General features: G+C 48.2%; 1 protein-coding gene and 1 long non-coding RNA gene across 4 annotated transcripts in view; one reads left to right on the top strand and one right to left on the bottom strand.

The window, feature by feature from the left end:
• Positions 1 to 27,915, top strand: part of LOC144168852 (uncharacterized) — a 223,233-nt gene that overhangs the window by 17,415 nt on the left and 177,903 nt on the right. The window lies entirely within an intron of this gene.
• Positions 1 to 27,915, bottom strand: part of LOC144168850 (juvenile hormone acid O-methyltransferase-like) — an 89,477-nt gene that overhangs the window by 7,174 nt on the left and 54,388 nt on the right. For all 3 annotated transcript variants that reach the window (XM_077697837.1, XM_077697839.1, XM_077697838.1), the window contains exons 2-3: positions 25,119 to 25,671; positions 19,972 to 20,137 (exon numbers count right to left, since the gene is read on the bottom strand). In XM_077697837.1, coding sequence (XP_077553963.1) covers positions 19,972 to 20,137; positions 25,119 to 25,671 — 719 coding nt within the window. The remainder of the gene's footprint in view (positions 1 to 19,971; positions 20,138 to 25,118; positions 25,672 to 27,915) is intronic.

The raw sequence follows: 27,915 nt of genomic DNA on the forward strand, positions 1-27,915 counted from the left end.
TTCTGCGCAAAGCTGTCCTGCTGCTCTTCGGTCTCGAATATAGGTCCGTAAAGACGTATTTCGCTTTTATCCTGTGCTAAGCTCATTGTCTCCGTCAGGAGACGGCATGTGATGCTGCACTTCTAAACTAAATCATTTGCAATGTATATTCTTACAAAGTACGCAGAAATTAATAAGTGTTATGGTGCCTATTGCATTTTTCGACTGGGGCAGTCTTCATATGTAGAACATCTTGATTTAGCTCGGACAACATCGCCAGGATCATCAAAATTGTTCGCTCATTGTCTCCGGTTGTGAACACGACGGGCGCCCACCCGTTAGGCAAGATTAAAACTACAAATACAGCTACACCGAATATGCTTTCTCACTCCGCAATTTATCCAATCAACCATGTATATCGCAGGCTAGCTCCGTGTTAAATCCACGATGACGCATAACTAGGTAAAGGTTCTCAAAAAATTACAGAATCAGAAACAAAAAACAACTAACCGGTAATAATTAACCAGCGGCTTTGATTAGTATTTTACCCTAAAAGTGGGTGTACCCGAAATTCTTTTGACGCTAAGTACTGGGGCCGGGTTTTTAGGCCGATGGAGTTTGCCCGCGAGGAATGATTTGAGAGCGAATTCATGTGGAGAGGGCGCTGCGATGGTGGAGGCTGCTGAGGTGCGGCAGTGGGGAAGACATGGCTTTGCCTTCGTGATCATAGACCAGCTCGGAAAGTTTCCTCTTGTTTATAAATCAGGGCTCTTCATTAAAGTCAGCATTGGGATATAAAGCGGCATTTAAAGTTCATTTTAGGGGATCCACGAGCTTCGCACAGGTCTACAACCGCACTGAAAAGTTTCCTGCTTGTCGGAAACGTCTCCCGGAATTCTTGCTCACGAAAGCGAGCGCACTCTGGCTCAAGGCGGCTCCGAGATGTTCTCCCTTGTCTTCCATTCGAGGTACACGTTGTCGCCCGACCGGATTAGATGGATTGAGCTTCGACGCCACGTCAGCCGAACAGCTGAACGTTATGGCTGCCCATTGCCCCTGTCTTTGGCATGCAGCAGCAGCGGAAAGAAAGGCGGTACACAAATTCACCACCTTCAGAACGCGACCCGAAAATTACGACTTCCGCAACTCAGCGATGTTCTCATTCCACTTACAGGAGAAAAGCGGTAGCCAACGGTGGCAAGCGGACCGAAAGAATTCATCATCATTGCATTCAGCAAATGCACGTGAGAACACAGCTGGAGGATCTTGTTCAAGTTACTGAACGAACAGCGTACATGTCAGCTACCCGGATGCATTTCTTGTGTTTATGCTGAGGGGCCCTCGGGCCTTTCGCGTTAAAGACGGCGGGAGCGAGAAGATTCGGGATGTAATCAACGTTTAAACACTGGAAAGATTATCGTATTCACTGGAATCTCGCTCTTCGCGGTCATGGCCTTGCAGCTTTAGCAAAGCTGTGCGAAAAAGGTAAACGTACCCATGGACAAATTGAATCCGAAATGGAAATTATGAACCACAACAAGCAAAACCAAAAAATATACAGTTCGTGTAGGCAAAGTAATGGTGTGACATCAATATATGTATTCCGAGAGCTACATATCCCAAGTTTGTTATTGTAATAAAGCCATGCGTCAATTTCGCTTGTATGGAAGCAATTACGATATTTGTGAGTTCTGTTTCACATTTTGTGTTCGCTTTTCATCTGTCCAGACTGCACGTTCCTACTCCAAGCAGCAGCTTCTGATAAAATGTTTCGCAGTGGCAAACGCACAGAAGCCATCCTTTCGAACACATTTGGCTCGCTCCTTGAGTGACTCACTCAACACCTGCCGTTAGGTGGGGGAGGGGGGGGGGGAGATTCGTTAACAAATAACGGAGGCAAAGCTACTCCGGTGATGTACAAGGTAGGTCCAAAATTCGTCTGAGGTGAAGACTTTGCTTTTTCATAAAAAACTCCGGGCCATCTCCACTAACGTGAAACCTGTGGAGGGGCGAACCATACAGTCTATAAGTGTATCCTTGGCGATTTGGGGTTTTTGTCCACAAAGATAAAACCCAGGCGGTCGGGTAGAGGTATACAGCCTTGCTTGAAGCCCGACCCGTTCTAGCGTGAGACGTTACAAAAAGAGTGCGCCGGTGTATTCTTTTAGTACGCGTTACATTCAAGCGCGAGGTGTTGGAAAACGAGTATCCCGGTGTTTAGTCGCGTGACTATGGCGACGACTAACGATGACGACGACAGGAGACGTCGATAGCCAAAGCACATGTGCGTGTTGGCCCTTAAAATGCCAGGGGCACAATTTTCATGGTAAAGGCATTTAGAGGTGGCTGGCTTAGATATGTGTTTGCGATGGCTACTTGCGTTCCCGCTGAAGAAACCTAACGGAAGCGCCCCCCCCCCCCCCCCCCCCGCTGTTTTGATTCAGCGTCTAAAGGTCCAACGAGACGAATCCCGCCACGGTGGCTCAGTGGCTAATGCGTTGTGCTGCTGAGCACGAGGTCGCGGGTTCGATTCCCGACCACGGCGGCCGCTTTTCTGATGTGGGCGAAAAGCAAAAACGCCCGTGTGCACAAGATTTCGGTGCACATTAACGATCCCCGAGTGGTCGAAATAAATCCGAGCGCTCCACTACGGCGTGCCTCATCGCCTGCGTTGCGTCGGCGCGTTAAACCCTACAATCAATCAATCCAACGAGACGAAAGGCCCAGCAGTGGTTATTCCGTCTCGGTGGACCTTTTATCTCGTTGGACACGGCTCGATTGGACCTTCAGACTCGGCGGATCTTTTGTGTCGTTAAACATTCAGGCTCGATTGGACCTTCCGTCTCGTTGGATATTTCGTCTCATTGGACATTCATGCTCAATTGGACCTTCCGACTTGGCGGAACTTTCGAGTCGTTGGACATTCAAGCTCTATTGGACCGTCCGACTCGGTGTATCTTTCGTCTCGTTGGACATTCAGGCTCGATTGGACCTTCCGTCTCTGTAGATCTTTCATCTCGGTGGATATTAAGGCTCTTCCGTATTATATGAACGTCCTAATCACTCTACAGTCACCTTCACTACCCAATTCAGCCAATTAACAGCAAGAACGTCTGTGTTTCAAGTGAGAGTGTATACTGTAAAGTGTAAATGTACTGCCTACATTGGCCTTTCCACATGGTCAGGAACGCTATTTCCGAGCAACAGCTTCACGAAGATGAAATGACTAGTTTACCAGATATGCTACCACTGTCGTATCGACCGAAGAACGCCCACAGCAAACTTTTCTGCGGATGCGGTGGGTTCTCCTTTATGCCTGTGCGTGCGTGTGCTCGGGTGTGCGAAATTTACTAAATTCCCCTTAGCAAGAACGCGCCAATCGCTTATATAAAAATAATATCTTCCCACGAACGAATTCAAGTTCCTTCCCGCCGCGTGGACATTTGCAACACTTCAGCAAGCGTACCTGAAATGTGCGAACATTCACGTGCTGAATTGTGCACTTTGCCATTTTCCTTTATAATTTAGGTGAGTTTGCGGGAGTGCGCAAGTCCCCTTTACACCATAACTTCATTCTTTCTACCTGGGAGCCTAACTATTCATAAATGTCACAAGTTGCCCCATTTTAGTGCGCCGCCTTTCGATCCTACCCAAGACTGCGCAACACCGGCCTCACCAGAGTGAATGGATTAATCCCGGAAGTGTGAGTACGGTTCTTCGGTGATTGCTCAACTGTTTTAACGAACTGAGTAAGTTAAATACCGGCGGGACATTGACCCTCAAGGGCGATAGTGTAGTGGAATTATGCCACCCGTCTGCAAAAATGGTGTTCTCGGGCCTAAATTTCCCAGCGACCGGCCATTACGCTGTTGGCACAGCGGTTCGGTGAAAGCCTATCGAGTTCTTGATTGCAGCTCTAAGACGAACTATTGAGATTCATTTTCGTCCACCTCTTGTAAACGCCGGACGCACATATTTGTGGTAGAATTGCGGCGGCATGTTTTAAGCGGTCTGTGGGACGTCTGAGCACGTATTCGACGGTATAGCGGACGGCGATACCTGCGCGATTTGTGCTCGCCATGGTGTCGGCCGACGGTTGGGATTACCCGCCAAATTCTTCGAGCACTTAAGTTTAAAAAGTTCAACTCAAAACCACGCAACAAGACGGGACAAGAAACGAGGACACATGGCGCTGTATTTTGCATGTCTTTTCGCGGCACCAACTTGCCCAAATCGCCGTTCTAACGCAGTTCAAATGTGAGAGAGAACAGATTTTTTTGCAAAGCAGGAATATGCACCCTTAACAACACGAAGGACCACAATCATATGCGGACCACCTATGACGCTGCTCCATACACATCTCCCTGTGTATGGAAGTCGAATTACCTAGAGGGGACGGTGAAGTGATTTCTAAACATGACAGGATTACTTGTAGAGGTTGTAGTCTGGAGTCCCTAGGCTAGGTTTTGACCTCTCGGGGTGCGTTTACACAACTTTCGTAGTCGAAAAATTAATTTTAAAGTGTTGCCCTAATCTCTGTATCTTCCTTGCCAATTTTGTATGGCATTTCGTATGACGCTTACTCATGTAGGCTCAGCTTGACAGCGCTTGCTACTCGGGCTGGCCGACCCGAGGCCGGCCGCGGGTGGGTCGTCGCAATTCATTCGCTCAGTTAAAACTAAGCCATGACATGAATTGCGCCCGGAAGAATGTGGCTTTATTTTGCTAATTTGTAAAAAAAATCCAATTCAATTCATCTCTACGCTAGCGCACATGCAATACGTATATTGGTTGGCTTGGCTGAGTTCACTTCATGGGAGATGCAAGCTGCATTCGCCCGCACAACTGGTACGCTAGTAGAAAATCAAAGGTCAACAAAAAGTGGAACAAGATTCAGTATATTTAATGTAGGCAATAAGCCAAAAACTGAACCAATCCGTTTTTTGTAAAGCGTGAACCCAAGGTACGGCTGGAAGCACTTTATCTGCAGGGTGAGCTAGCACCGAGGTCAGCAGCACGATCGCACATATGCGATCTCTTTTTTCCCGCTTGAAGAATGCAGTCTCTGGTGATAACATATTTGTGGTGATTTGACGTACACAAATTTTTTTTCCTTTGAGCTGCTTACATCAAAACTCTTAGTAAAACATGCTTGTGTGACAGAGGAATGTCTATATCTTGCTCGGATAATTGCCGCTTATTAAACTGGAAACCATTAATCATTGCTTTGCTTTGTGCCGGGATGCGGAGTTTTTTGGGACGTTTTGCAACGAACTGTTAAAAGGGACATGGATATTACCCTTCACACAATGCGATTCTTGCCTTTTGGAGATACTACTGGAGTTGCCTATTATATATATTCTGTGATGGAATTGTACAGCTTGTCGAAGGTCCGCATGACTGAATGGCATTCGGAACCACCCCGCCCAACGAAGTCCGTTTTTTGGGAGCTGGCGGCATTGGTGCAGAGCATCTATGCGGATGAAAGCGACCCACCAGAGTGACTGCACCTGTTGAACGTGCTGAAGCTTTGACGGCCGCCCTATTGTAGCTGCTGTGGTGTATCCTTCTTGGATAACTTTGTGTTAAATAATAACCGTAAGTTTTGCATGCAGAACAGAAAACAATTTGGACATGGACGAGTGCTCTGAAGCACTGAGAGATGCAGTGCATCGTAGCAGGAGGTTCGAATCTCAAGTTGAATTTTTTTTTTTGGTAGTTGATTTCATTTTGTATAGGTGATGTTTTCTCTACTGCATTCGCCATTTTGCACTTCAAATATCATTGCATTATTGGCGAGTTTAGAGACCGCGTCCAGACAGAGACTGACGTGTTAGCGAGTTTTCGTTGGCGTAATATTGACAGATCACCGGCAGCTTGCAGGCAGAGTGCCGAGTCCGCCGACTGCCGGCCTCTTGCGAAGGCGCCTCTTACGACACAGAGACGAGCAAGGCTAGCTCTGAAGTTGAGGGAAGGTTAAGCGCCTCCGATGGCACAGAGGGCGTGCCGCCAGTGCGAACGCCTCAGCTAGTGAAGGTTGCGATTATAAGCGCGGCTGGCAGCCTTATCTGAACTATCATGCAGCCGACAACGACATCCAACCACGGATAACGTCGGACGCCAAGCATGTTGCTGCGGGGAAACAAAACCGAAATTGGTGTGAAAAACTCTCCAAAAATAAACAACTACATTCCTATACATGTGCATGTTGCCAATAGTACTAAAGTTTCTTCTAAAGCAAGAGCATTGACAAACAATCAACTGCGTATAATGAAGTTTAAAATCTTCGGCATCGTCCAACCACATCGCGTGGCGTTTCCTATGAGGCGAAATTGTCTTGAAATATGATCGGGCGCTGTTTAGCGTTCTAAACTTCATGCATACGCCATTGCGCTTTTGTCAATGCTATTAGATGCGACGCTGAGAGCATCTCTTGTCGGCGGCGCTGTCCTTCCTGCGTGCGTCCGTTGTTGTTGTCCGCAGCCACTCTCCCCCTCTCCTTTCGGATAGCGAACACTCTCACGCGAGGGGCATTGGATTGGATTCGATTGGATTGGCTTGGCTTGGCTTGGCTTAGCTTGGCTTGGATTGGATTGAATTTGGATTGGATTGGATTGGATTGGATTAAAGTGGATTGGGTTGGATTGTGTTGCGTCATAGCCGCGGCACTCTCTCTCTCCGCGGTCTCCTCTCCTTCGGGCGCGCTGCGCATATAACCCGTGTGCCGCTCTCCGGCGGCCTTTCGGTCGACGGTTGCTCTCCGCTGCGCTTGAACCCCCCTCAGCGTCGCATCACACCAGGGTTCCCGCGAGGGGAGGTGGGCGTAATTTTTTTTTCTTTTGGAAAAACTTTAGTGCTATTGTCATTAGGTGAAATTTGGAGAATGTAGTCTTGTGGTATATTTTGGGGCGTTCGAGCTAGTTTCGGTTTCGGTTCCGCAGTGCACACTTTCATGGTTTCTGACGTTATCTGTAATCGCGCATTGCTCATACTTCAGAAACCGTCATGATCCGCTATTCCCATGTTGTTGAGTGCAGAAATGGGCCGCATAAACCTCCTTGCGCCGCTTCAAACTAACGAGTATCGTTTCATGCAGTAAGGAAGGCCGAGTCTTTGTAGACACAGTGGCTCCACTTCATCGGAAAGGGTGAACCACATGCCTTTTCTCCGTAGTATCTGCCGCGTCGTCGGCGAAAGGGCCAGTTAAATAGATTCGGCCAATTAAACAGCCTCTACCCCTAGATTCGAAACCACACAGTGGATCCCAACGTTTTGTAGTTCATGAAATTAGGCTTCGGTATCATGCAGCGAGGCTTACAAATAACAATTACATATGTCAAGGCCCACTCCCGTCATATCGGGCATTTGCGACAAAAATGTAGTGCTAAAAATAGACGAACACGAGAAAGAGAACAGGACAGGCATTTTCAACAATAAATCGGACATTGCTGTTTACTTGTTGGATTGCAGTTTTTTGAGCTGCTACGCTGAGAATTGCTTGAATAAAGTTTGTGCAGTAGGCTTTACCCCGCACCCGCCAATATCTGATGAGTAGCTACTACGTTTGTTCTGGCAGTATTATCAAACGGAAATGTGTGGTCGTGCTTAAGACCGGTCTGCTCTTTCACGCTGCGAAATGATTTTACATTTCACGATAAAAATTCAGCTGGTTTCATTTCCATATTACATATATTACTTTGCTTTTAATTTGCTTTAGGTTTTCTACAGTCGTATCAGTCGCACAGGCATATGCGGCTTACGGCGAAGCGGTGTTCGTCAGTTATATGAAACAATACTTCCTCGCTAGAAACGCTCATCATCATCATCATCATAAACCTACTCAGGTACACTGCAAGACGAAGGCCTCTCCCATTGACCTCCAACCGCTCCTGTCCTGCGCTGCTCAAGTCAACAGTTTACCCCGAATTTCTTTATTTCATTCGGTTTATCCTGTCCGTCTCTGAAGTCAAAAACGTGTGACCACGGGGTCATGGTGACTCCTGAAGTATGGCTAATGCACGACCACAGATATCGTTGAAAACTGTGGACATATTGCACGCCAAAACCAAAACTAGTTCGAATTCTCCGCAAATAAACCAAAATAGCCTTATTCCGACCCATACTTGCTGCGAATTGCACAAACGTATTTCCTAAAAAAACATCCTTTACACAAACCCCGGTGCGCATGCATGAACTCTGAAATCTTAGTCGTCATCCGTTACATCGGGAGATGAATTTGCGTCGTTTGGTCCTCCATAGGCGCAGCCTAAAGGGCATTTCCTCTGCAAAGAAGTCGTCCTGCCGGGCATAGCTGAACGACAGCGGCGCCTCCAGAGAGAGAGAGAGAGAGACCCTTTTATTGAGATCTGTGGTTTAGCGATGCGTGGGGGCCGCCGGTTGAAATATCGCGGACACGGTGGCAGTTCTTGTAACCAGGAGTGTTTGCGCGTCCATGTCCGAGCTGTCCAGCGCCCGCTCCCACTGCTCATCACTATTTACATACGGGAAGCAATCTTGGGGGCATGCCCACATAGAGTGAACAAGTGTGGCGGGGGCGCCACAGAGGAGGCCATTCGGTGAGGGATACTTATCGAGGTACATACGATGGAGTGCTGCCCGACAAGTAAGGGCATTTGTTTTAAGGAGTCGCCAGAGGCGTTTCTCATAGTTGGTGAGCCCTGAATGAGCGGGGGGATAATGGAGGCGGGCGAGGCGGTAATGCACGACGATGTTGTCATAGGTGATTAGTCGGTCCCTCGCGGATCGGGCACCATGGTAAGGGGTGAGGCTAGCCCCAGCACGGATAATAAGCCCTCGTGCCCCATCACGGGCCGCCTCGTTCCCTCCAAGACCAGTGTGTGCCGGGGTCCAAATGAGGTCGACCGGAAAGGTCGGGGGATTTTCGAAGAGGATGTTGCATTCCACGGGCGAAATTTACCCACGGGCGAAATTTCGAATGGACGTTTTCGAATCTGTGATTATAATTGTCGCAGTGGGCCGGACCGTTACCGCAAGTGCTATTGCAGCCTCCTCTGCCGCCGCTTCGTAGGTGGTACGCATGGTAAGAGAGGTAACAGGGGACCTATCCGGGCTGTTGATGTTCGCGAGGGTATATCCATCGTGATAGCGGTATTCTGCCGCGTCAACACACATGATGTCTTGTCGAACGGGCAATTTCATCGCCAGTGATCGCGCTCGCTCCTCCCTTTGAGCCCTGTGGTACTTGGGGTGCATGTTCTGTGGCAGGGGATGAACGGAGAGACAGGCATGGGTGGTTGTTGGGATGGGGACCTTCGGGTCAGAGATCTCAGGTGCACGGATACCCAAACGTTTTAGAATGTGCTCAACAGCGGAGGTACTGAAAAGTCGGCAGAGTTGGTTGATGTGATGAGCTTCAATCAGCTCCTGAGCCGTATTATGGAGGCCTAGGCGTTCGAGTCTGGCAGTGGGGGCATTCTGTGGAATTGGCAGTGCTGCGCTGTATGCCTTCCTAATTAGATTATCAACTTTCGCCAGATCCGCATTGGTGACTCGGAGGTAGGGGAGGGAATTAGTAATCCGGCTGATGAGAAATATCTGTACAAGTCGTAGCCTCTCCTGTTCTTTGAGTCAATGCTTGAGACCGAAAACTCGTTACGGAGTCCAATCGTTTGATTTACATGGGAGCTTAATTTTGAGATGTATTGCGTGTTGCCTCGGTTGCGTTGTATTACCAGCCGTAGCCCTTTAAAGGCAGGCACCTCGGGGAATAGGTTACCATTTATAAAAATTGCGATGGTTGGGGGGCTTCGCGATCCGAATTTAGATAGTAGAAGGAGCAGTCCAGATTTGGCGGGTGAACACGCAAGGCCTGCCAGCAGAGCTTCTTCGGCAACCGCTTCCTCGACAAGGCAAGGTATCCTCGGCAAGGTGTCCTCGATTTGTGCGTCACTACCACCTGTTACCCATAGCGTTATATCGTCCGCATAGAGACTGAAGTTAAGGTGGGGTATTACTTCAAGGCGTTCGGGAATATTAAGAATGGCCAGATTAAAGTTATGGGTCATAATACGGCCCCTTGCGGGCTACCAATAGAGGGAAGAGTGAGAATTTTCGATTTGAGATCTCTTACTTGGAGAAACGCCGTGCGCGTCGTGGGGAACGCACGCACGTAGTTGTAAGTGCGTTCCCCAGGGGCCATCGTTTCTATGCCGCGCATGATGGCGGAGTGAGAGACTGGAACGAAGGTTTTTGTAAGGTCCATAGCCAATATTGCTGCTGTGTATCGCTTGGTAGTAGGTGTTATTACGTCAAAACATAATTTGAGCAGGACGTCCTGGGTGGATAACCCCGGCCTAAAACCAATCACTGAATGCGGAAGGGCATCAGTAGATGTAAGGTGGAGCGTGAGGCGAAAGAGCATGATGTGCTCCATGACTTTACCTATGCATGAAGTGAGTGAGATGGGTCTGAGGTGATCGATGGCAAGAGGCTTCCCTGGCTTCGGCATGAGGGTGATCTGGGCATGAATCCATGCCTGGGGAAGATAACCGAGCTTCCTCAAGTAGTTAAAATAATCTGTAAGAGCCGATATTGAGTAGTCGCCCAGATTACGGAGCTTTTGAGTGGTTATTCCGTCCGGCCAAGGCGCTGACCCAGGGCGGAGAGCAAAGAGTGGGCGGGGACGCTTTTCTGATGGAGGCGAAAAGCAAAAACGCCCGTGTGTACGAGATTTCGGTGCACGTTAAAGATCCCCAGGTGGTCAAAATTAATCCGGAGCCCTCCACTACGGCGCGCTTCATCACCTGTGTTGCATCGGCGCGTTAAACCCTACAATCAATCATCAATCAATAAAACAGAGCTAAGAGGGTGCTGCGTACCTCTCATTCTGTAATATCTGCATCAAGATCACTATTGGGTGGCCCTTTATATAGTGGGAGCTGTTGAATGTCATCAGTGGGGACATATAGACAACACACTTTGTCTAGTAGTTCTTCATTGGTACCCGGGAAATTTTGTGTGACCATTGTCAGCCGATGTGTCTGCTCGGGCCTCGCACGAGTGGGGTCTAATAGATACCTGAGGAGGTACCAAGTGCGTGTCATTCCGAGGTTTCCCTTCATTTGATTACAGATTTCATGCCACTGATTATGGGCAAGTGGGGCGGAGTACCGCTCAATTTCAGCGTTGAGGCGGGATAGTTTAGAGCGCAGTTTTCTGTTGTGCTTCTGTTTGCGCCATCTACGTTGTATATTGCGATAGGCAGCCCACAAATGCTGTAGGTGGGAATAAACCATATCCGAAGGAATTTCCGAATCCAGCGCAATACCAGTGTGCCGAGAATCCTTAAGAATTTGTTGAGCCCAATTGTCTAATCCAGAAGTACTAATTTCGGGGGGATCGAGAGTTTGGCGTACTTGCCGGAATTTGTCCCAATTCGGCAAAAACGTCTGCGGAGGGCGGCGGCGCATGAAACTGGCTACTGTCACGTTGGTTTGTAGGATGAAATGATCACTTCCTAATGTGTCAGGAGTGGAGGTCCAACATGCGTGCTTGACGTGATAAGTGAGGGTAACACCGGTTGAAGAGTCACGCTGCGCACTATTGCCCAACCCAGTTGGAATCTTCAGTAAAATATGCTGTTGGGCTAGTTGGTTCATTGCTTAAGAAAAAACGAGCGCTACAAACGAGGACAGAAAAAGCGAAGATCGACGAGACAGATGCGCATCTGTCTCGTCGTTCTTCGCTTTTTTGTCCTCGTTTGTAGCGCTCCTTTATCCTTAAACTAGTTGGAATAGACGGGTCCGATTCTGTCGTAAGCCGATGGTCTTGAATCTGATCCCAGAGAAGTCTGCCCTTGTAAGTACAATGGTGCGGTATCCCCTGGCTGTATGTGGCGCATTCAAATCGCCTACTATGGTAAGCGCGTGGGGTCCTACCATCTGTTTAGCAAAAGAGAAGGGGAGAATAAATATATGCCCTGTTTCCTTCAGACTGCTGTGCACGTTGAGGATGTACAGCCGCTCAGCGTCTCTTTTGCTCGGAAAGAGAGTCACCAAGTCGTGTGGAACAGCGATCCCATCACACTCCGTGCGTTCAGCAGGAATATTAAGATGAACTATAGCACTGCTGTTGCCGTCACCCTGAATTGCCTTATAGCCAGGGAGCTTAACTAATCAGCCTACTTCTTGTTACGCAATTACCGTAGGGGGAGTTTCTGTTGCCTGGGTTAGAAGTTGCAGGGCTTGTCGCTTTCGCCGATACCCCCTGCAATTCTACTGCCGCAGTGCGCGGGCAACGATGGCTCACATCCTCTGGGACAGCTCGGCAAGACCTACAGAAGGGTCAATGGAGACAAAGATCCCGCCGTGGTACCTGACCGCGGCGCGGAGCAGTGACAAGGACGTACAACTACAGGCCGTCCAGCAGATCCTGGCGGCACTTGAACAGCATCACCCGAGCGAAAGCCGAGAGGGCCCGGCCGCGCAGCGCGGGCAGACCGGAGGACCTCGACACTAGTAGCGAGGGAGCTGCCTAGTAGGAGGAGCTGCCTAATATGAGCTGCCTAGAGGGGAGGCGGTGGGGGATTGATTTGCGAGCAGTGGGCAGGCGCTACCGGGCAGCTCACCCTGGTGGTCCGGGGTGGCTTGTTCACCTGCAGCAGCGTGCTTGTGCTTGGCAGGAAGTCCTTGGGGGTGGCCGGCGGGTGGCTTGATCGGGAATCCCTTAAGGAGACCTTGGCCGCCGGAGGGTGCGGTTTGCAGCAGTGTTGAGAACTGCTGCCTATCGCTTTGTCCTTGGGTTGATAAGGCTGCAGCACCTGTTGTGGCTATTTGGGCGCACGTAGGTGTTCGCAGAGAGCTGTGTTTCCCACGACGGTGATGGGAGCTCGGAGCACGCTGTACTACAGCCGCCACGACACAACACCTGAACATGTCAAGGTTACTTCGACCTGTGCCGGTACGTTATGCGTCCTATTCCTTCATATGCAGGCTGTGACTTTTCCGCCCATTTGAACTAATTACCGTTTCATATACCGCATTGTCGCAGTTCCCTGTTATTCTTTAGTTTATCACTGTTTGTTGTGAGTATTTGTTTGGGTTTCGGGTCACATAAACAGAAAGTCTCGTTCCATAGTTTATTACATCTTTATTATTGTCGGAACCTGACAATGGTCAAGCATCACGTTCATTGCATTTCCCGCACGAGGGGCAGAACAAACGCACTCGCCAAGAATGACCCTCAGTACTGCTTCCAGTGACGCAGCACGGCAGCATTAAGATGCCACAATTTGAATCCAGCAATGCTGCATTGAAATTGACCTGCCTCGCCTAAAGGGCCGGCCAACGCCTTAGGCGAGAAAGCGGTATTCCCTTTTTAAGCAAAGCTTATTATCTCGCCCATAAGACGCCGCGTTCCGTCAACCTCCCCATCAAGCTCAGCCAAAGTCAGGCCAGTGCCTCCTGCCCAGTGCAGTCACGAGTGTAATCGCTAGTTCGTACCAAGTGGAGAGGAGAATAGAGGAAATAGGAGTCCCTTCTATCAAAAAACAGTACTTTGGATGCTTATAAGGTTCTAGGAATGTCAGGTAAAATCCTAGTGGGATGAACTGAATTAATGTGTCCATGCGAGCTAGTTGGTACTTCATCATGGGAACAGGTTAAGCGCCAGGCACAACTGGAGGAAGTAAAACAGACAGGAAAGGGGCGCTCCTCTCTGTTTTACTTCCTCCAGTTGTGCCTGGTGCTTACAAGGTTCCCATGATCCTAGTGGGATCTCTGGATGATCTGCTGTAAACCTTCAGCCCGCATTTGTCACCACTTCACCTGGACCACGCACTTCAAAGGTGGTTCCGCCCGCTCGCCATCGTCAGGAGCCGTCTTTTCGAGCTCGTGGGTAACTCTGCCTCTGAAGGCGGTAAGACATGCGTACGACAGCGCCCCACACATTTTTGGGGCTGCTGTTTCCCTTCCTCAGCAAGGGATCCGGGCTCGCATCTTGCACTGCAACTTTTTGGGCGATTTTGTGTACCCCACATTTTTTTATTCCTGACACATTTCTTAAAACACAGAGACGTAGGACTTCCTCCTTCGGCTAAACTTTATGTCGCTTGTATGCCGCGCGATAAAACTTCACTGGTCATCCGTCATTGCAGAGTAGAATTGACTCCTAATTTCTCTTGTGTGGCCGCAACAGCCGTCGATATCACTCGGGCGCTAAAAGCGTCATGTCACAATAAAGTTGTTCAATCTTGCAGTGTTGCCTTTGAAGTAAGAGTCTAAAAATTATGTGCGTCCTAAAAATACGCTGGAATTGATATACGTTGTTAAAATGTGGAGGTTTGCAAGGCATTACAGCTATTGTCGCATTATTTCTCATAAACTGTAGCTCATGTATTTCTCGTAATACAAAAGCGATAAAACGAAGCACAATTTTTATCAGTTAATTCTTTCCTCTAAAAAAATGTGATCTCATTTCCCAACTTCCTATTAATTTACAAGCTGTATGTAGGTTATCCTGGAGTTCAATTCACGTGAGTGGAATGAGTCGGCAAAAGTGGGCATCCAGTGTCGTCGTCGTAACCATCGTCTCATGTAGTCACTGTACTAAAACACAGGGACACCGTTTACGCCTCGCGCTAGAACGTAACGCGTAATAAAAAAACACCGGGACACTCGTTTGCGCCTCGCGTTAAAACGCTTTGCGCTTCGAACACGCGAGACTTTTAGCCCAAAGATGTATACTTCTATCCCCCAACGGTTTCATTTACGTTGGCAAAAGCGCCAAGGCGCCAAGAATAGGCTGATGTACTGCATGCTTCACCCCTGTCCAGGTTTCACGTTAGTAGAGATGGCCCGGGATTTTTATAATGCGTAGCATTATTTGTCCTACCCCTCCCAACCAAGACGATGGCACGCCCTCCATTCCCATAAAAATGCAGATATCGCGGAAGGTCCACCTGTAATCGCTATAATGCCATAAATGGTCGCACGAAATTTTGAAAAACTGCAAAACAAAAAAATTAAAAATACGAAAAATGGCGAAACGTGTACCTCCCTTCATTTCAACAATAATTAATCGTTGTAATAGCGTAAATTGAGATAATTTGTCCGACGAAATTCCTAAAAATTTAAAAAAATAAGAAAAATATAAAATAAATACTGAAGCTGGTGAACCATGTCAGCCTTGCATTTCCACAATAAGGGAGAGTTCACGAAACTTCCATGTCTAATCGTTATAATAACGTAAATGGATATAATTGGTGTGACAAAATTTTGAAAGACTAAACAATAAGAAAAATATTAAAAATTACGGAAAGTGACAAAACGTACAACGCATGGCATTTCCCCAATAATGCAGATTTCGCGAGAATTTCACATGTAATCCTTATGATAGCGTAATCCGAGATAAGTAATCGAACGAAATTGCGAAAAAATCGAAAAAAAGAAAACTTAAATAATTACGGAAAATGGCGAACCGTGTAACGCCCTGCATTTCCACAATAATTCAGATTTCGCAAAAATTCCAATATTGTCGTTATGATGACGTAAATGGAGATACTTCGCCAGACGAAATCTTGAAAAACCAAAAAATAAAAAAATACTAAAAAATTACGGAACATGGCAAAACGTATAACGCCCTCCATTTCGACAATAATGCAGATTTCGCAGAAGTTTATGATGAGATTTGGATTTTAATGGCGCGATGCCAACTAAGGGCAAAGAGCGCCAAACTAAAGTGATTACGTGAGAGGGACATGAAACTAAAAGTAGGACATTTCAGTCAAAAGCTCCCACCTCCCCTCACGGGAACTCCTGTGTAGATGCGACGCATGGGGGGTTCACGTTGCAGCGTTGGACAGCGGAGGAACGGCGCTGGAACGATGGAGCGGAGCGGCGCAGGCACCGCGTTTTATAGCGCGCATAACGGTGAGGGGACGCGCCGGCGCCAGTGCGTCTGCCGCGGCTATGACGCAACACAATCCAACACAATCCACTTTAATCCAATCCAATCCAAATCCATTGCAATCCAATCCAAGCCAAGCCAAGCCAAGCCAATCCAATCCAATCCAAGCCAACCCAATCGAATCCAATCCTATCCCCTCGCCAGAGAGTGTTCGCTATCGGAGAGGAGAGGGGGTGAGCGGCGGAGAGCGCAGCTGGCGCGGCGAGGAGAATGGGGGTGGGGCGGACCCCGACGACGCCGGATGCAGGGACAAGGCGGGTGAATGAAATGCGGTCGCATCTAAAATACACAATGTGAAACACAACGTAATGAAGATGACTGCTGTAAAGGGCAAGGTTGTCAAGATGCATGTTAAAAAATGAGGTGTAATAATTTTACGTCCGTAAGAAACTCAAAAACACGTTTGATTTAAAACATCGGCTCGCCTCCTAATTTCCCAGAAGTTCCACCTGTAGTCTTCATAATAGCGTAAATGGAGATATATGGTCGAACAAAATTTTGAAAAACGAACAAAATAAAATATATATATAATAATTATGAAAATGGCGAACCATGTAACGGCCTGCATTTTCCAATTAACGCAGACATCGAGAAAGATCCACCAGTAATTGTTACAATAACGTAAATTTAGATAGTTGGCCAGACGAAATTTTGAAAAACTAGGAATAAGAAAAATATAATAAAAATAAGGAGAGAGAGAGAAAAAATATTTTTGTTTCTCCAGCAGAGGCTGATGTGCGGGCCTCGCTCCGTGGAAGGCGTCCCTAGTCCGGGATGCCTTGACTTCGGCTGGCCGTCCGTGCTCGGGTCACCAACTTGAGCTAGCTATCGGGCTCCGGGCTGGCCAGGAAAGCGCTCCACTGCTCGAAGGTTGGGTTGGAAAGGGGGGGGAGGGAAAGTCTGGAGTTCGTTGGCACTCCCATATGATGTGGTAGAGTGTGCCAGGCTGGGGCAGTAAGCACAGAGGGAAGGTTGTTGGGTGGGGAAGATCAGGTGGAGGCGGGTAGGATGTGGGTAGGTATTTGTCTGGAGACGACGCCAAGTTGTAGCTTCGTCTCTGAAGAGGCGCCAGTGTGGCTGTGGGATGCTGCGGCAAGTTTGCTCGTAATGTGAGAGAATCTCTGTATAGCCGCTCAGTGGGTGGGGTTTATCTTGAGGGGGTAGACATTGGCCACCGTCGGCAACGGCTCGGTGTATCAAATCGCGAGCCGCGGCATGAGCCGCTTCATTGCCGGGGATGGCGGCGTGTCCAGGAGCCCAGATGATACAGATATCGGGGATTGTCGAGCAGTTTTGGAGGATGAGTAGGGCTGATAATGAAATGCGCCCATATTGGTAGTTTGGGCAGGCTGTCTGTGAATCGGTGAGGATAGTAACTGGTTGAGAGGGGGAAGTGGCGGCCAGGGCAATGGCCATTTCTTCAGCGACATCGATTGAGGTTGCTCGATTAGTAGCGGCAGTGATGCATTGGCCAGTATGTGTCACTACATAGGCTACGTGGCCGGCGCGCGCAGGGCAGGGGGTAGCATCGGTGTACAGGGCGCTGGGATCGTTCCCGTATCGCGCAGTAAGGGCTCGAGCCCGAGAAGCCCGGCGGCCAATGTGGTAGTTGGCGCGCATATTTCGAGGGATCGAGGCCACTCGGATGCAATCTCGCAGGGCTAAGGGATGTGTTTTTGTTCCCTCGGGGGTATCGGGCGGTGTCCTAATGCTTTAAGGACTTGTCGACCTGTGGGAGTCAATTGCAGGCGCCGTAATTGAGCTGAATGATGGGCTTCTTGCAGCTCTTCCCACGTGTTGTGGACTCCCAAAGCAAGTAGTTTTTGGGTCGCAGTGGCAGTGGGGTGGCCCAGCGCAGTTTTGTACGCTTGCGGATCATGATGTTGAGTGGAGACTTTTCGGTTGTTTTGAGAGCGAGGTATTGCGTTCCGTAGGTAATGCGGCTAAAAAGCAAAGCTTGCACTGTTTCCAGGGTATCGGGCTCTTTAAGGCCTCGACGGCGGTGGGAGATGCATTGCAGAAGGTGCATCAGTTGCGACAGGGTTTCATGTAGAGGGGAAATTGTGTGCAGTCCAGAGCCGTTTTTGGGTATTGTGAGACAAAACACCCGCAGTTGCGGGACGTTGGGGACTGGCTGCCCTGCAATGGCCAGTTGAGGTTCAGGTATACCTCTAGCAGATTTGTGAGAAGGCTGGGAGTGGAGCGTCAGCAAAGCCGATTTTTCGGGTGCGCACTGCAGGCCTCGTGTCTGGAGGTATTGAAAGGTAGCAGTAATCTCTTGCTGCAAGGCATCTTGCTGCTCTCCAATGGAGCCAGTAGGCATCCAGACGGTAAGGTCATCCGCATATAGTGCCTGTTTAATTTGGAAAATTGACTGAAATTTCGGTGGGAGGTCCTTCATGGCGATGGTGAATAACTGTGGCGAGATGAAAAGGGTGAGATGTATAACGCATGTCATTTCTACAATGACGCAGATTTCGCGAAAGTTCTACCTGTTATCGTTATTGTACCATAAACGGAGAATTTAAAAAAAACCAAAAGTATAAAATAATTAAAAAAATGCCGAACCTTGTAACGCCCTGCGTTTCCGCAATAATGCCGATTTCGCGAAACTTCCAAATATAATCGTTACAATACCTTAAAATTGGTCGGACGAAATTTTGAAAAACTATAAAATAAGAATAATATTTTAAAAAGTTCGAAACATTGTAAACCGTATAACGAACTGCATTTCCCGAGTAATGCAGATTTTGCGGGTTTCACAAATAAACGTTATTCAGCTTAAATGATATGACAGAAAGAAATTTTGAACCACTAAAAAAATAAGAAAATACAAACAAAAATACAGACAATGGCGGACTGTCTAACGCCCTGTAATTCCACAATAATGTATATTTCGTGAACGTTCCACTTTCATTCGTTATAATAGCGTAACTTGAGATCATTGGTCGTACAGGATATAGCAAAACCAAAAAATATGAGTGTAAACACTCACACTAAAGACACGCGGCATAAGAATGCTACGCATTTGTAGGTAATTCTCTGAATTCCTGCAGAACTTTTATGTTAACTCCGGGGCCTAAAATAGGTGCACCTATGAATCGACAAATGTGCAGTAACAAGTTATTTTAAACTATTTCGAGTTTTGCATGCCCGGTGTGTAGATGCTAGCTGTTTATAGCAACTCTGCACAACAGATAATATTGGGGGAATTTTTTGAGCCGCCGGGGCGTGAATTTCCTTCTTCAAAGCGCGAAGTCGCCTATATTTTCATTGCGGAGCCACGAGTGACGGAAACTATGTTATCAATATCTTTGGCACTGAGTATCGGCGATCGCGGTGTGCTTTAGCTGTTTTTCTTTTTTTGTGCGAGACCATTTATTGCCCCTTTATCCGAAAATCCAGCGACGGTCGCGATAGGGCGTTGATTGTCGAAATGACACTTAGCGCGAAGTCAACAAAAGTAAATAAGAACGTTTCGGCCCATCTGGGGAAGACAAAACTGCCGCTCTTCCAGGAAAGCGGCAGTCGCTCCCAGCAGCTGATGCCACTCCCCGCAAACAACGCGCCAGCGGTTACAACGAGTAGGATTCGCGCCTGGCGTATACCACTCGGAAGACGCACATATCGACGAAAAAGAATCTGAAGTAACCCCAACCTGCCTTTACTAGATATGCTGTATTGCAGTAAACAGCCCCGTGCAATGAAAGCATTAATGATGAGAGAGTCAGCTTTAATTTCTTTTCCTTAAGGGTCACTTGGAAACAGACACCGAAATCTGGTATTTATGGGGTTCAGCGTGCCAACACTGCAATTACGCTATAAGGCTCACCGCAGTTCAGGGCTCCATATTGGTCCAGCCCATCTGAAGATCTTTAACGGACACGGAAATCTCTACACATGGGCGTTTTCGCTTGTCGCCTAAAAGCAGCCGACGAGGCCAGAATCGAACCCGCGTCCTTGTGCACCGCATCACTACGCCTTATCCACTCAGCCACCGCGGCGGGTCAGAAACCAAACTTCGCTGCTCGAAGGAGCCGCACTCACCGAGACAGGCTTCCGCCGTGGGGAACACCCACTGGCTGGAGTAGAAGTGGCAGGCCACCACGTCCAGCCCAGCGGCTGTGGCGGCGCTCCTCTCCCGTCGTTTCAGCTCCTCCCACGGCACGGGGGCGTTGTAGCTGAACCGGTCGGACAGCATCCCACTCAGGTCCTGCACATACAATCAGCGCGTTGAAATCAGTGAAAAAGCATGGCATCCAGCTTGTTCTTAAGGATAGGTGATGGCCACGAATGATCAATCCATGCGTTGTGAAATCTTGCTAAAGATGGCCAGAATATAATTTAAGCTGCAGTATCTTTTATTTCAATTTATCGTTAATAAATCGCAAGGCTGACGATAAAAGCGACCATAAAAGCGACATGCAGCGAATATGCGACGGAAAGACGCCGAACAAGGCCCGGCAGCGAGCGCCGGGCAAGATCTTATTGGACTGAACAATTGCTATAGGGTAGCGAAAACTTTTCCTCGTTTTTTTTCCTCCCCTTTTCTGTCTTTTTTGTTTATTGTTTTTGTCTATCCTTATTTGTGTATGCAAGCGCATACGATTCTCCGCGAATGAAAGTTTACGGATGTTCCTTTCTTCATATTACAGAATAAGTTGGTTTCATGGTTTATATGTAGAAAATGTAGCAAGGCAGTGGGCAGGGCAAGGTAAGGGAGAGTTCGTACAATCAGATCATGGTTGGTGGGCAGCAAAAAAAATGAAAGAAGTGGAAGAGGGGAAAAAAGATAACAAGAAATCATAGTCACGTGGTACGAAATGAGAAAAAAGCAAAATAGTTAACAAGGTAATTGCTATTTTCAGTGTCCCGTGGCAACAGAGGGCAAAGACAGGTGTCGAAAGAAGATATACCCATGCATGCATATGGCGCACATCTGGCCGTACACATTCGTTCAAAGAATTAGAGTCATGTGAATGAAACGTGAGAGATGTCCATACTTGGCTTCTGGTGGTGGGAGGAAAGGTTAGCGCGCAAAAAAGAAGTCTGACAGGGAGTTTTGACACCAAATGAGAGTACACTGCTATGCAAAGAGCATAAACAGCAGCAAAAAAAAGAAAGGAGCAAGCAGGTCATGAAAAGAAAGGTGACAGAAGACAGGTGCACGCACATGACGCGCACCTGGAAGTACATATCTAGTCGGCACATGGTACCAGTTCAGGGAACCCCGAGGCGGTCAGCAATTAATATTTGAAAACAGAAATGCAAAAATGGAAAAGGAGAAGAAAGCGATTGCACACGCTCGCCTGCAATAATAGATGACAAGGTGAGAGTACCAAAGCTAACAATGGTAAAGCAGCCTTCTACACAAAACATAATGTCCAGACTTGCTGGTCAGATTGTCTTAGTGAAGCCACTGTGCTAAAGAACGTGGTGCTACAACGAAACTATAACCGTCTACGGGGGGGGGGGGTCGCCAACTGATGGGAGAATATTATCGAGGGAAAGAAATAAACAGGCATAACACTATCCTCAGAATGCACAATTCCAGCATATCAAAAAGAACGAGAGAGGGGAGGAGAAGGCGCAAGGCGAAATTTTAATCGAAGGAAAGACACGTCAGTTTCCTATAACTTTCACTGATGCCAAACGACGGTAACTTAACTTATAGATAAGGTAGAACTCACGAACCTCGCTATCGTGATGCGTTTTTGCAGGGCAGGTTTTCGCATGAGAGCGGTGATTGTTAAACATCAAACTGAAGGGTGTTTCAGTCTGCCCGATGTATTTTTTGTCGAAGAGGGTGCATTCCAGCAGGTATACGACGTTGGTGTAGTCACCGTTAAAGTTCTCTTTTACAATAATATAATAGTTTCAAGCCATGCTAGCGGCGCGCTGTGCGGGGGTCATTTGTGCGCATACCGTGGTTAGTTACAGGGCATGCAACCAATGGTTTGTGGTCAGTTGATGCTGGATTTAGTGAGAACATCACCCAAATTTTTGCTATGTCTATAGACAACGCGTGGCGACTCGGGAAATATTCTTTATAGGCGTTCACTTTAACAAGGATATTGTGATGTTTCCCTAGTATGGATGCAACTTTCAGGGAAGAGGACGAACCGGTCAAAACGAGTTTGCTTTTGGGTTGGGTTTCGGAGCTTTTTTACGGAGAATTTCCGTGCCGTTTAACTGGTTAGCTGGGGTAAACGCGTCGTCGATCACCTGCTCTGGGTATTTTTGATTCAAGAGCGCTGCTTTAGGTTTTCTGCAGTTAGAATCAAAATCCGCTTGGCTTGTGCCGATTCGCCTAAAACGGTGAGATTAGCCATAACATATTGCCGTCTTGCAGTGCCTGACATGGCTGCTCTCGAAGTGCAAATACTGGCGCGTGTCTCTAGGTTTCCTATAGAGATTAGTCTGAGGCCTGCCATGAGAATCTGTAACTGCATCATCCAGGAAATTTATGCGGTGTGTAGCGCAGCAATGAGAGAGGGAGATCCTAGGGTGCGCAAGGTTAAAAGCCTTAATAAACCTAAAAAGGAACAATTTCGTCGGTCGGTATGTCTTTCAATGCAGCCGACAGGCTAAACGTCACGCGTTGTTCAGCAAGATATATGCTTATATGAAGAAGAACGTAAGTATACAACTCGTGTCTGAAGCGTTCGTTTAAATAAAAGTACACGTGCGCTCAATTTTTGCGGGTGCAAAGCGAAATAAAACGCGCTAAACCAACGTTTGAAACACAAAATGAAAACAAGCCGGTCGCTCAAGCCTCGCACTACTGGCTCGATCGATAAGTATAAACAGGCCCAAAAGAGTGCTCGCCATCTTTGCGAACTCGGCTAAATAGAATTGAATGGGCGAACCGAGAAAGGAGGGGAACAGAGTGAACCACAAGCTGGACGCTGCTGGACTCATTGCCACACCGGGCTACCTTGCGTCACAAATTTTATTTCATTCCGTGCGAGACAATTCTGTATTGTATTCCCATGTCTTGTGGTCACGTGTCCGGGGGCCAGGACGGCGGACGGGTTAGTGTGCGCTTAAAAAATTTGTAAACCTCTTTGTTTACTTGAAGCTTAGGTTCTTTAAATTCGAGTCAAACCCTGCCGTAACCGGCATGTAGTAAGTGAAACGATCCTGGCCAATCCCCCAAGTGGGTATGCGCCACAAACTGCGCAGGAGGCCGCCTGGTTCTTGCTGCGGCAGAAACTACACATCCCCCTCGCGAGGGGCACGATCAAATGCAGAGCATTTCCGGGGGCGCACGACGTTAAGTAGTTTGCGTTACGTTAATGTTGTTGCACTTATTGCTGTTGGTTGTTGTATTGCAATTAAATGAGGAGACGTAATTACGTGGTCACGTGACATCTTTTATTAGCAGGTGGGTATGATTATTGTGGCGCGGTGGGAAGAGCACCATGTACCTCGCGTTCCGCCCACAGGTAGTGAATGCGTTGTATCAGCAGCTTCTTGACGTAGTTTGAATGAGTCAAGGATATAAGGAGCGTTCGTAGCCCTCCATTCTGTGTCGGCTTTGTGGCGCAGTGGGTAGAGCACCATGCACCTTGCGTTCCGCCCGCAGGGTCGTGGGATCGAAACCAGGCGCCGGTAAGTATTAATTTTTTATATAGTGTAGGGGGAGGGGTGCGGACTACGATGGACAACTAGAACGGGTTACATCGTGAGTTAAAGAAATGCTCTGCATTTAAAAGCACCAGACATTTTTGAAAACAAGGCATTAGATAAACGAAGAAACAACAACAACAAAGCAAGGCATTTTACCCTTCTCGCTTGCCATTGCGCCGATTGTGGGAGTGAATGGTGCTTTTCACACACGAGCATGCCACGACCGCGCCACAAGATTTCTCGTTAATTAAAGGAAAAGGTTACTGGAGAACAAAAAGAGGGAAATAACGGAGAGTGAGGTGTGGCGCCCTGTGGCGGCAGCACGGTTGTACTTGCGGCACCTGGAGGGCTCGCGTGCGGATAGAACACGTGTCTGCTAGCCAGGGCATGTGAAGGTACTTATCTCTTTTCAACAAAAAAATCATCTGACAGTAAGCGCCTGTTCTGTTCTCCTTCTCTGTCTCTATTCAACTACGCCTCCTCCAGTATGCCGAAGAAAGCTCCAGGACTCCCAGCATCCTCGCTGACTGCGCGCGGCAGAGGATCCTTGTAGGCCTTGTATTTATGGCCAAATAAAGTTCTCTTCATTTCCAGCTCTCTTTCTCTCTTGGATGCACGCGCCCCACATGGCGTCAGTATCACATGGACCGCAGCGTGGCCGACCGCTCTCAAGAATGAAACCCTCGGCCAAAACAGTTATCACTAGTGAAAGAGGTAATTTATTATTCGCCCTGGTATTAAGGTAATCCTCTTTAGAATGGTAGACCTCGTATCCCTGATCTCATTGAAACTGCCACCTAGGCGCATACTCTCTATTGCTTCAAATAGGCAGGACCACACACACTTAGCGCCTAGAGTGGTGGGCAGCCTGCGATGCGCCGTTTGGTGCACGCGATCTGATATTACCAGTTCCACTGCCAAGCCCTCATCGCATCAGAAAGGTGCTTTTGTCGAAAAGGTGCTCCATTCTCCGGTGCTCTCCGCGTGCAAAGAGTAAATAATATTACAGCACAAGGCACAAAACATTTACACATCAAACTTCCTCCAGTCTCATACCAAACTTCAAAAAAAAACGGAGGTATTGGCACAGTTATCTCAGTTTGAAGGGTTCGTGCCAGGGCTGCTTTACCCAACAACAAAGGAAATGTGTCGCATAAAAAACTCTTAACAGCACAAAAAGCACAGGCCCAAATTTGCATTTAAAAGTAAGGCATTCGGAAAACCTGAATGGCTGAATGAACAGCGTAAAACGACTAAGACGGAGGTAAAGAAGACACAATACAAGCGCCCAACTCTGCCAACTCTCCATTCTACTGCTACGAATTTCTCATTTACCCTGCTGTGGCGCTCGTGGGCGACTTGTCTAATCACTTGTGAAATCAATCAGTCCATTATTGAGATCTGCCCCCCCCCCCTCCGGGAGATTAAAAATGAAAACATATGATGCTGCTATAGCCGGCTTTGAATTACCAAGTGCTGAGGGGTTGTACTCAGGAATAATTGCAAATATTTTATATAGTTGCCGGAAAAAATAGCGTTAACAACGGTGCACGAATACTCACTGGCATGTAAGGCCTCCATTGCTGCTTGCTGAAGACCTTGTTCCACATGTCCGTGATGCCTGTCCTGACGAAGCAAGTGACCAGGCACTCTCCGTCGTCTCTTAGCAGTCTGCTAACATTGTGGTACGCCCTCTCTAGATCCCACACGAAGTGAAATGTGAGGAAGGAGTAAACGCGGTCAAACTGACCGTATTTGTCAATGAGTGCCTGTGGTTCTCCGCGCTCAATGTCCAAATGCTCGAAGGCTACCTCGGGCTCTCGGCAATGGCGCCTCGCATAGTCCAGCATCTCCCAAGAACTGTCCACGCCAACCAAGCGGCTGCATGGCCGCAGATGCGGCAGCAGCTGCTCCTGGAGGAAGTTGCCCGGCCCGCAGCCGACGTCAAGGTGTTGATCGCCTTCGCAGCACGGTCGCAGGAAGCGTACGCTCTGCATGGCCGTCAGGTTCTCCCGGTAGCTGTGCTCCTTTAACTCCACGAAAGGCCCGGGACCGAGGTTGGACGGGCTTCCTTCCATCTTTTGGCAGCTACAGCTTGTTGTGGCACTGCAATACCTGGTGAATGCGGTATTTTTAATGTGGGTTGCTTTGAAAAGTTAGGACTGCTGAGGGGCAGCAACGAAGTAATATAGTGCGTTCTAGCTTCGAGCATGCACTCGAGAAATTGGCTTAAAAACAAAAACCCCTTCCGCAAAGAACACAAGAACGTTTTTGCGGCAGTCGCACTGCTCACGGCAACCGCTAGAATAGAGTGCTAGGAAAACCGGTGCACAAGGAGGACCTCGTAAAATCGTTCATCGTGTGCGTGCATATCCCAGGCGTTAGTTGCCATCGACTATTGGATGTAGAGGCACACATAATTGTGTTTCTGAGGCTTACAGAGAGGACTAAATAACACAATCGTTTCTTGTCTCAACCGAGAAAGCTACCTGCTTCGCCCCGAATGGCACTTTTGGTGACATTACAGCGACACTTTGACTTGTAATTTCAAAGCTGGAAGCCATAAAACAACCGAAAAATCATTTTAAGTGTCATAGTAACAAAAACAATGGCGAATGTATAAAGTCCTTTATTGCTAAAATTTTTGACAGGGACGCCCTGCACGAATATTCGGTTGGCGGGAAATGTGTCGGGGAAATCGCACGCGACCACTTTGGCAGCAATAATGTTTTGTCACCCCAGCATGCTTGCACGAGCAGTAACTCCCAGACTAGCACAACCTTGGCCTCCCACGCATTTACTCGCACTAACGTTTGCACTAACCTCAACAGCACACATAACTGCATTCGGTCCCTCACCAAGAGTTTTTAAAGCAAAGCTTTTTAACTCTACCCTCCAAGGGTTCTTTCCCGACCGTTGGTGTCATCAGAAAACTTCCGCGAACAAATAAAGAATTAACTGCACCGCCAGGAATCGAACCTGGAACTAACAGAGTAACAAAGCAAGACCCGGTGACTTACCGATTTAGCTACGAGCCCACGCGGAGACTGGTAGGACAAGTGGTGCACTCACGAAGCACATCTACAGATTTAACTCGTGCATTCTCGCTGAATGCCACGCGAAAGCGATTAAAGGAAGCTCACACCAACCCATGGGATCTCAATTCTAGTACGCCAATGGACCTGTGGCTTCCAGTGTTCACGTAAAAAACCTCAGCTCCTTGTCGTTCGCCCTCACGTCAAACGACACGCCAAGGAACACATTCAAATACTCCTTGATGGCCAGGCCATCACTCGAAGGCCCACCATCAGTATCCTGGGGCTCCATCTTCTGGACAACACCAAGAGTGACATATCCTTGCAGCGCCTCAAACACAGCACCAATAAATCATACACATGATCAGGCGAGTAGCCACCAAGAAGTGAGACTTCAAGAAATCCGATTCCTTTCAATTAATGTAAGCATTTGCCCTCTCGAGAATCCCTTATTTCAACCCCCTGTCTTCTTTTCAGCAAGGAGGACAGAAATATGCGTTATGTAATGAATAAAAGGCGGTTGAGCAGACCATTGGTCTTTTTATGAGTGCGTCCACAGCGGCGCTGCTTAGCGGGGGGTCCACAACACGGTGGAGGAGCTGATACAGGGAAATCTTTCTAACCAGAAGCTCCGATTGAGCAGACCTGCGGCGGGTTGGCGCATCCTTCACCAGTTTGGCTGGGCAGCACAGAATGTATCTCCCCTTGATGTACTGCCGGACTCTCGGCGACAAGAACTAAAGATACTCTTTCTGATTAGAAATATGAACCCCTCACACTACAAGGGCCGCCGCAAGCACGGGCTCAAGCGCTCAACACCACCCTCTTTGGGGATCATGCAGTTATCTACACAAACGCCTCCCAACATGCAGGGCAGCAGTACGCCGCCATCGTGGCTACCTCCGTAACCAACCTCCTTGCGTGTGCCTCACTCAAGACCCAAGACATGACAGCAGCAGAAGAGGCAGCCATCGCCTTGGCTTTCACTCAACCAGGGGTTCGGAACGTAGTCACCGATTACCAACAAGCACCCGCCGCGGTGGCTCAGTGGCTAAGACGTTGCGCTGCTGAGCACGAGGTCGCGGGTTCGATTCCCGGCCGCGGCGGCCGCTTTTCTGATGGAGGCGAAAAGCAAAAACGCCCGTGTGTATGAGATTTCGGCGCACGTTAAAGATCCCCAGGTGGTCAAAATTAATCCGGAGCCCTCCACTACGGCGCGCCTCATCGCCTGAGTTGCGTCGGTGCGTTAAACCCTACAATCAATCAATTACCAACAAGCCTACCGGAATTACCAGCCGGGTTGGGTGTCCCGGCCTGCACTGCG

Source organism: Haemaphysalis longicornis, unplaced genomic scaffold, assembly GCF_048455015.1.
Source record: "Haemaphysalis longicornis isolate Haplotype H1 unplaced genomic scaffold, Haemaphysalis longicornis Haplotype H1 scaffold_2, whole genome shotgun sequence".
NCBI lineage: Eukaryota > Metazoa > Arthropoda > Arachnida > Ixodida > Ixodidae > Haemaphysalis > Haemaphysalis longicornis.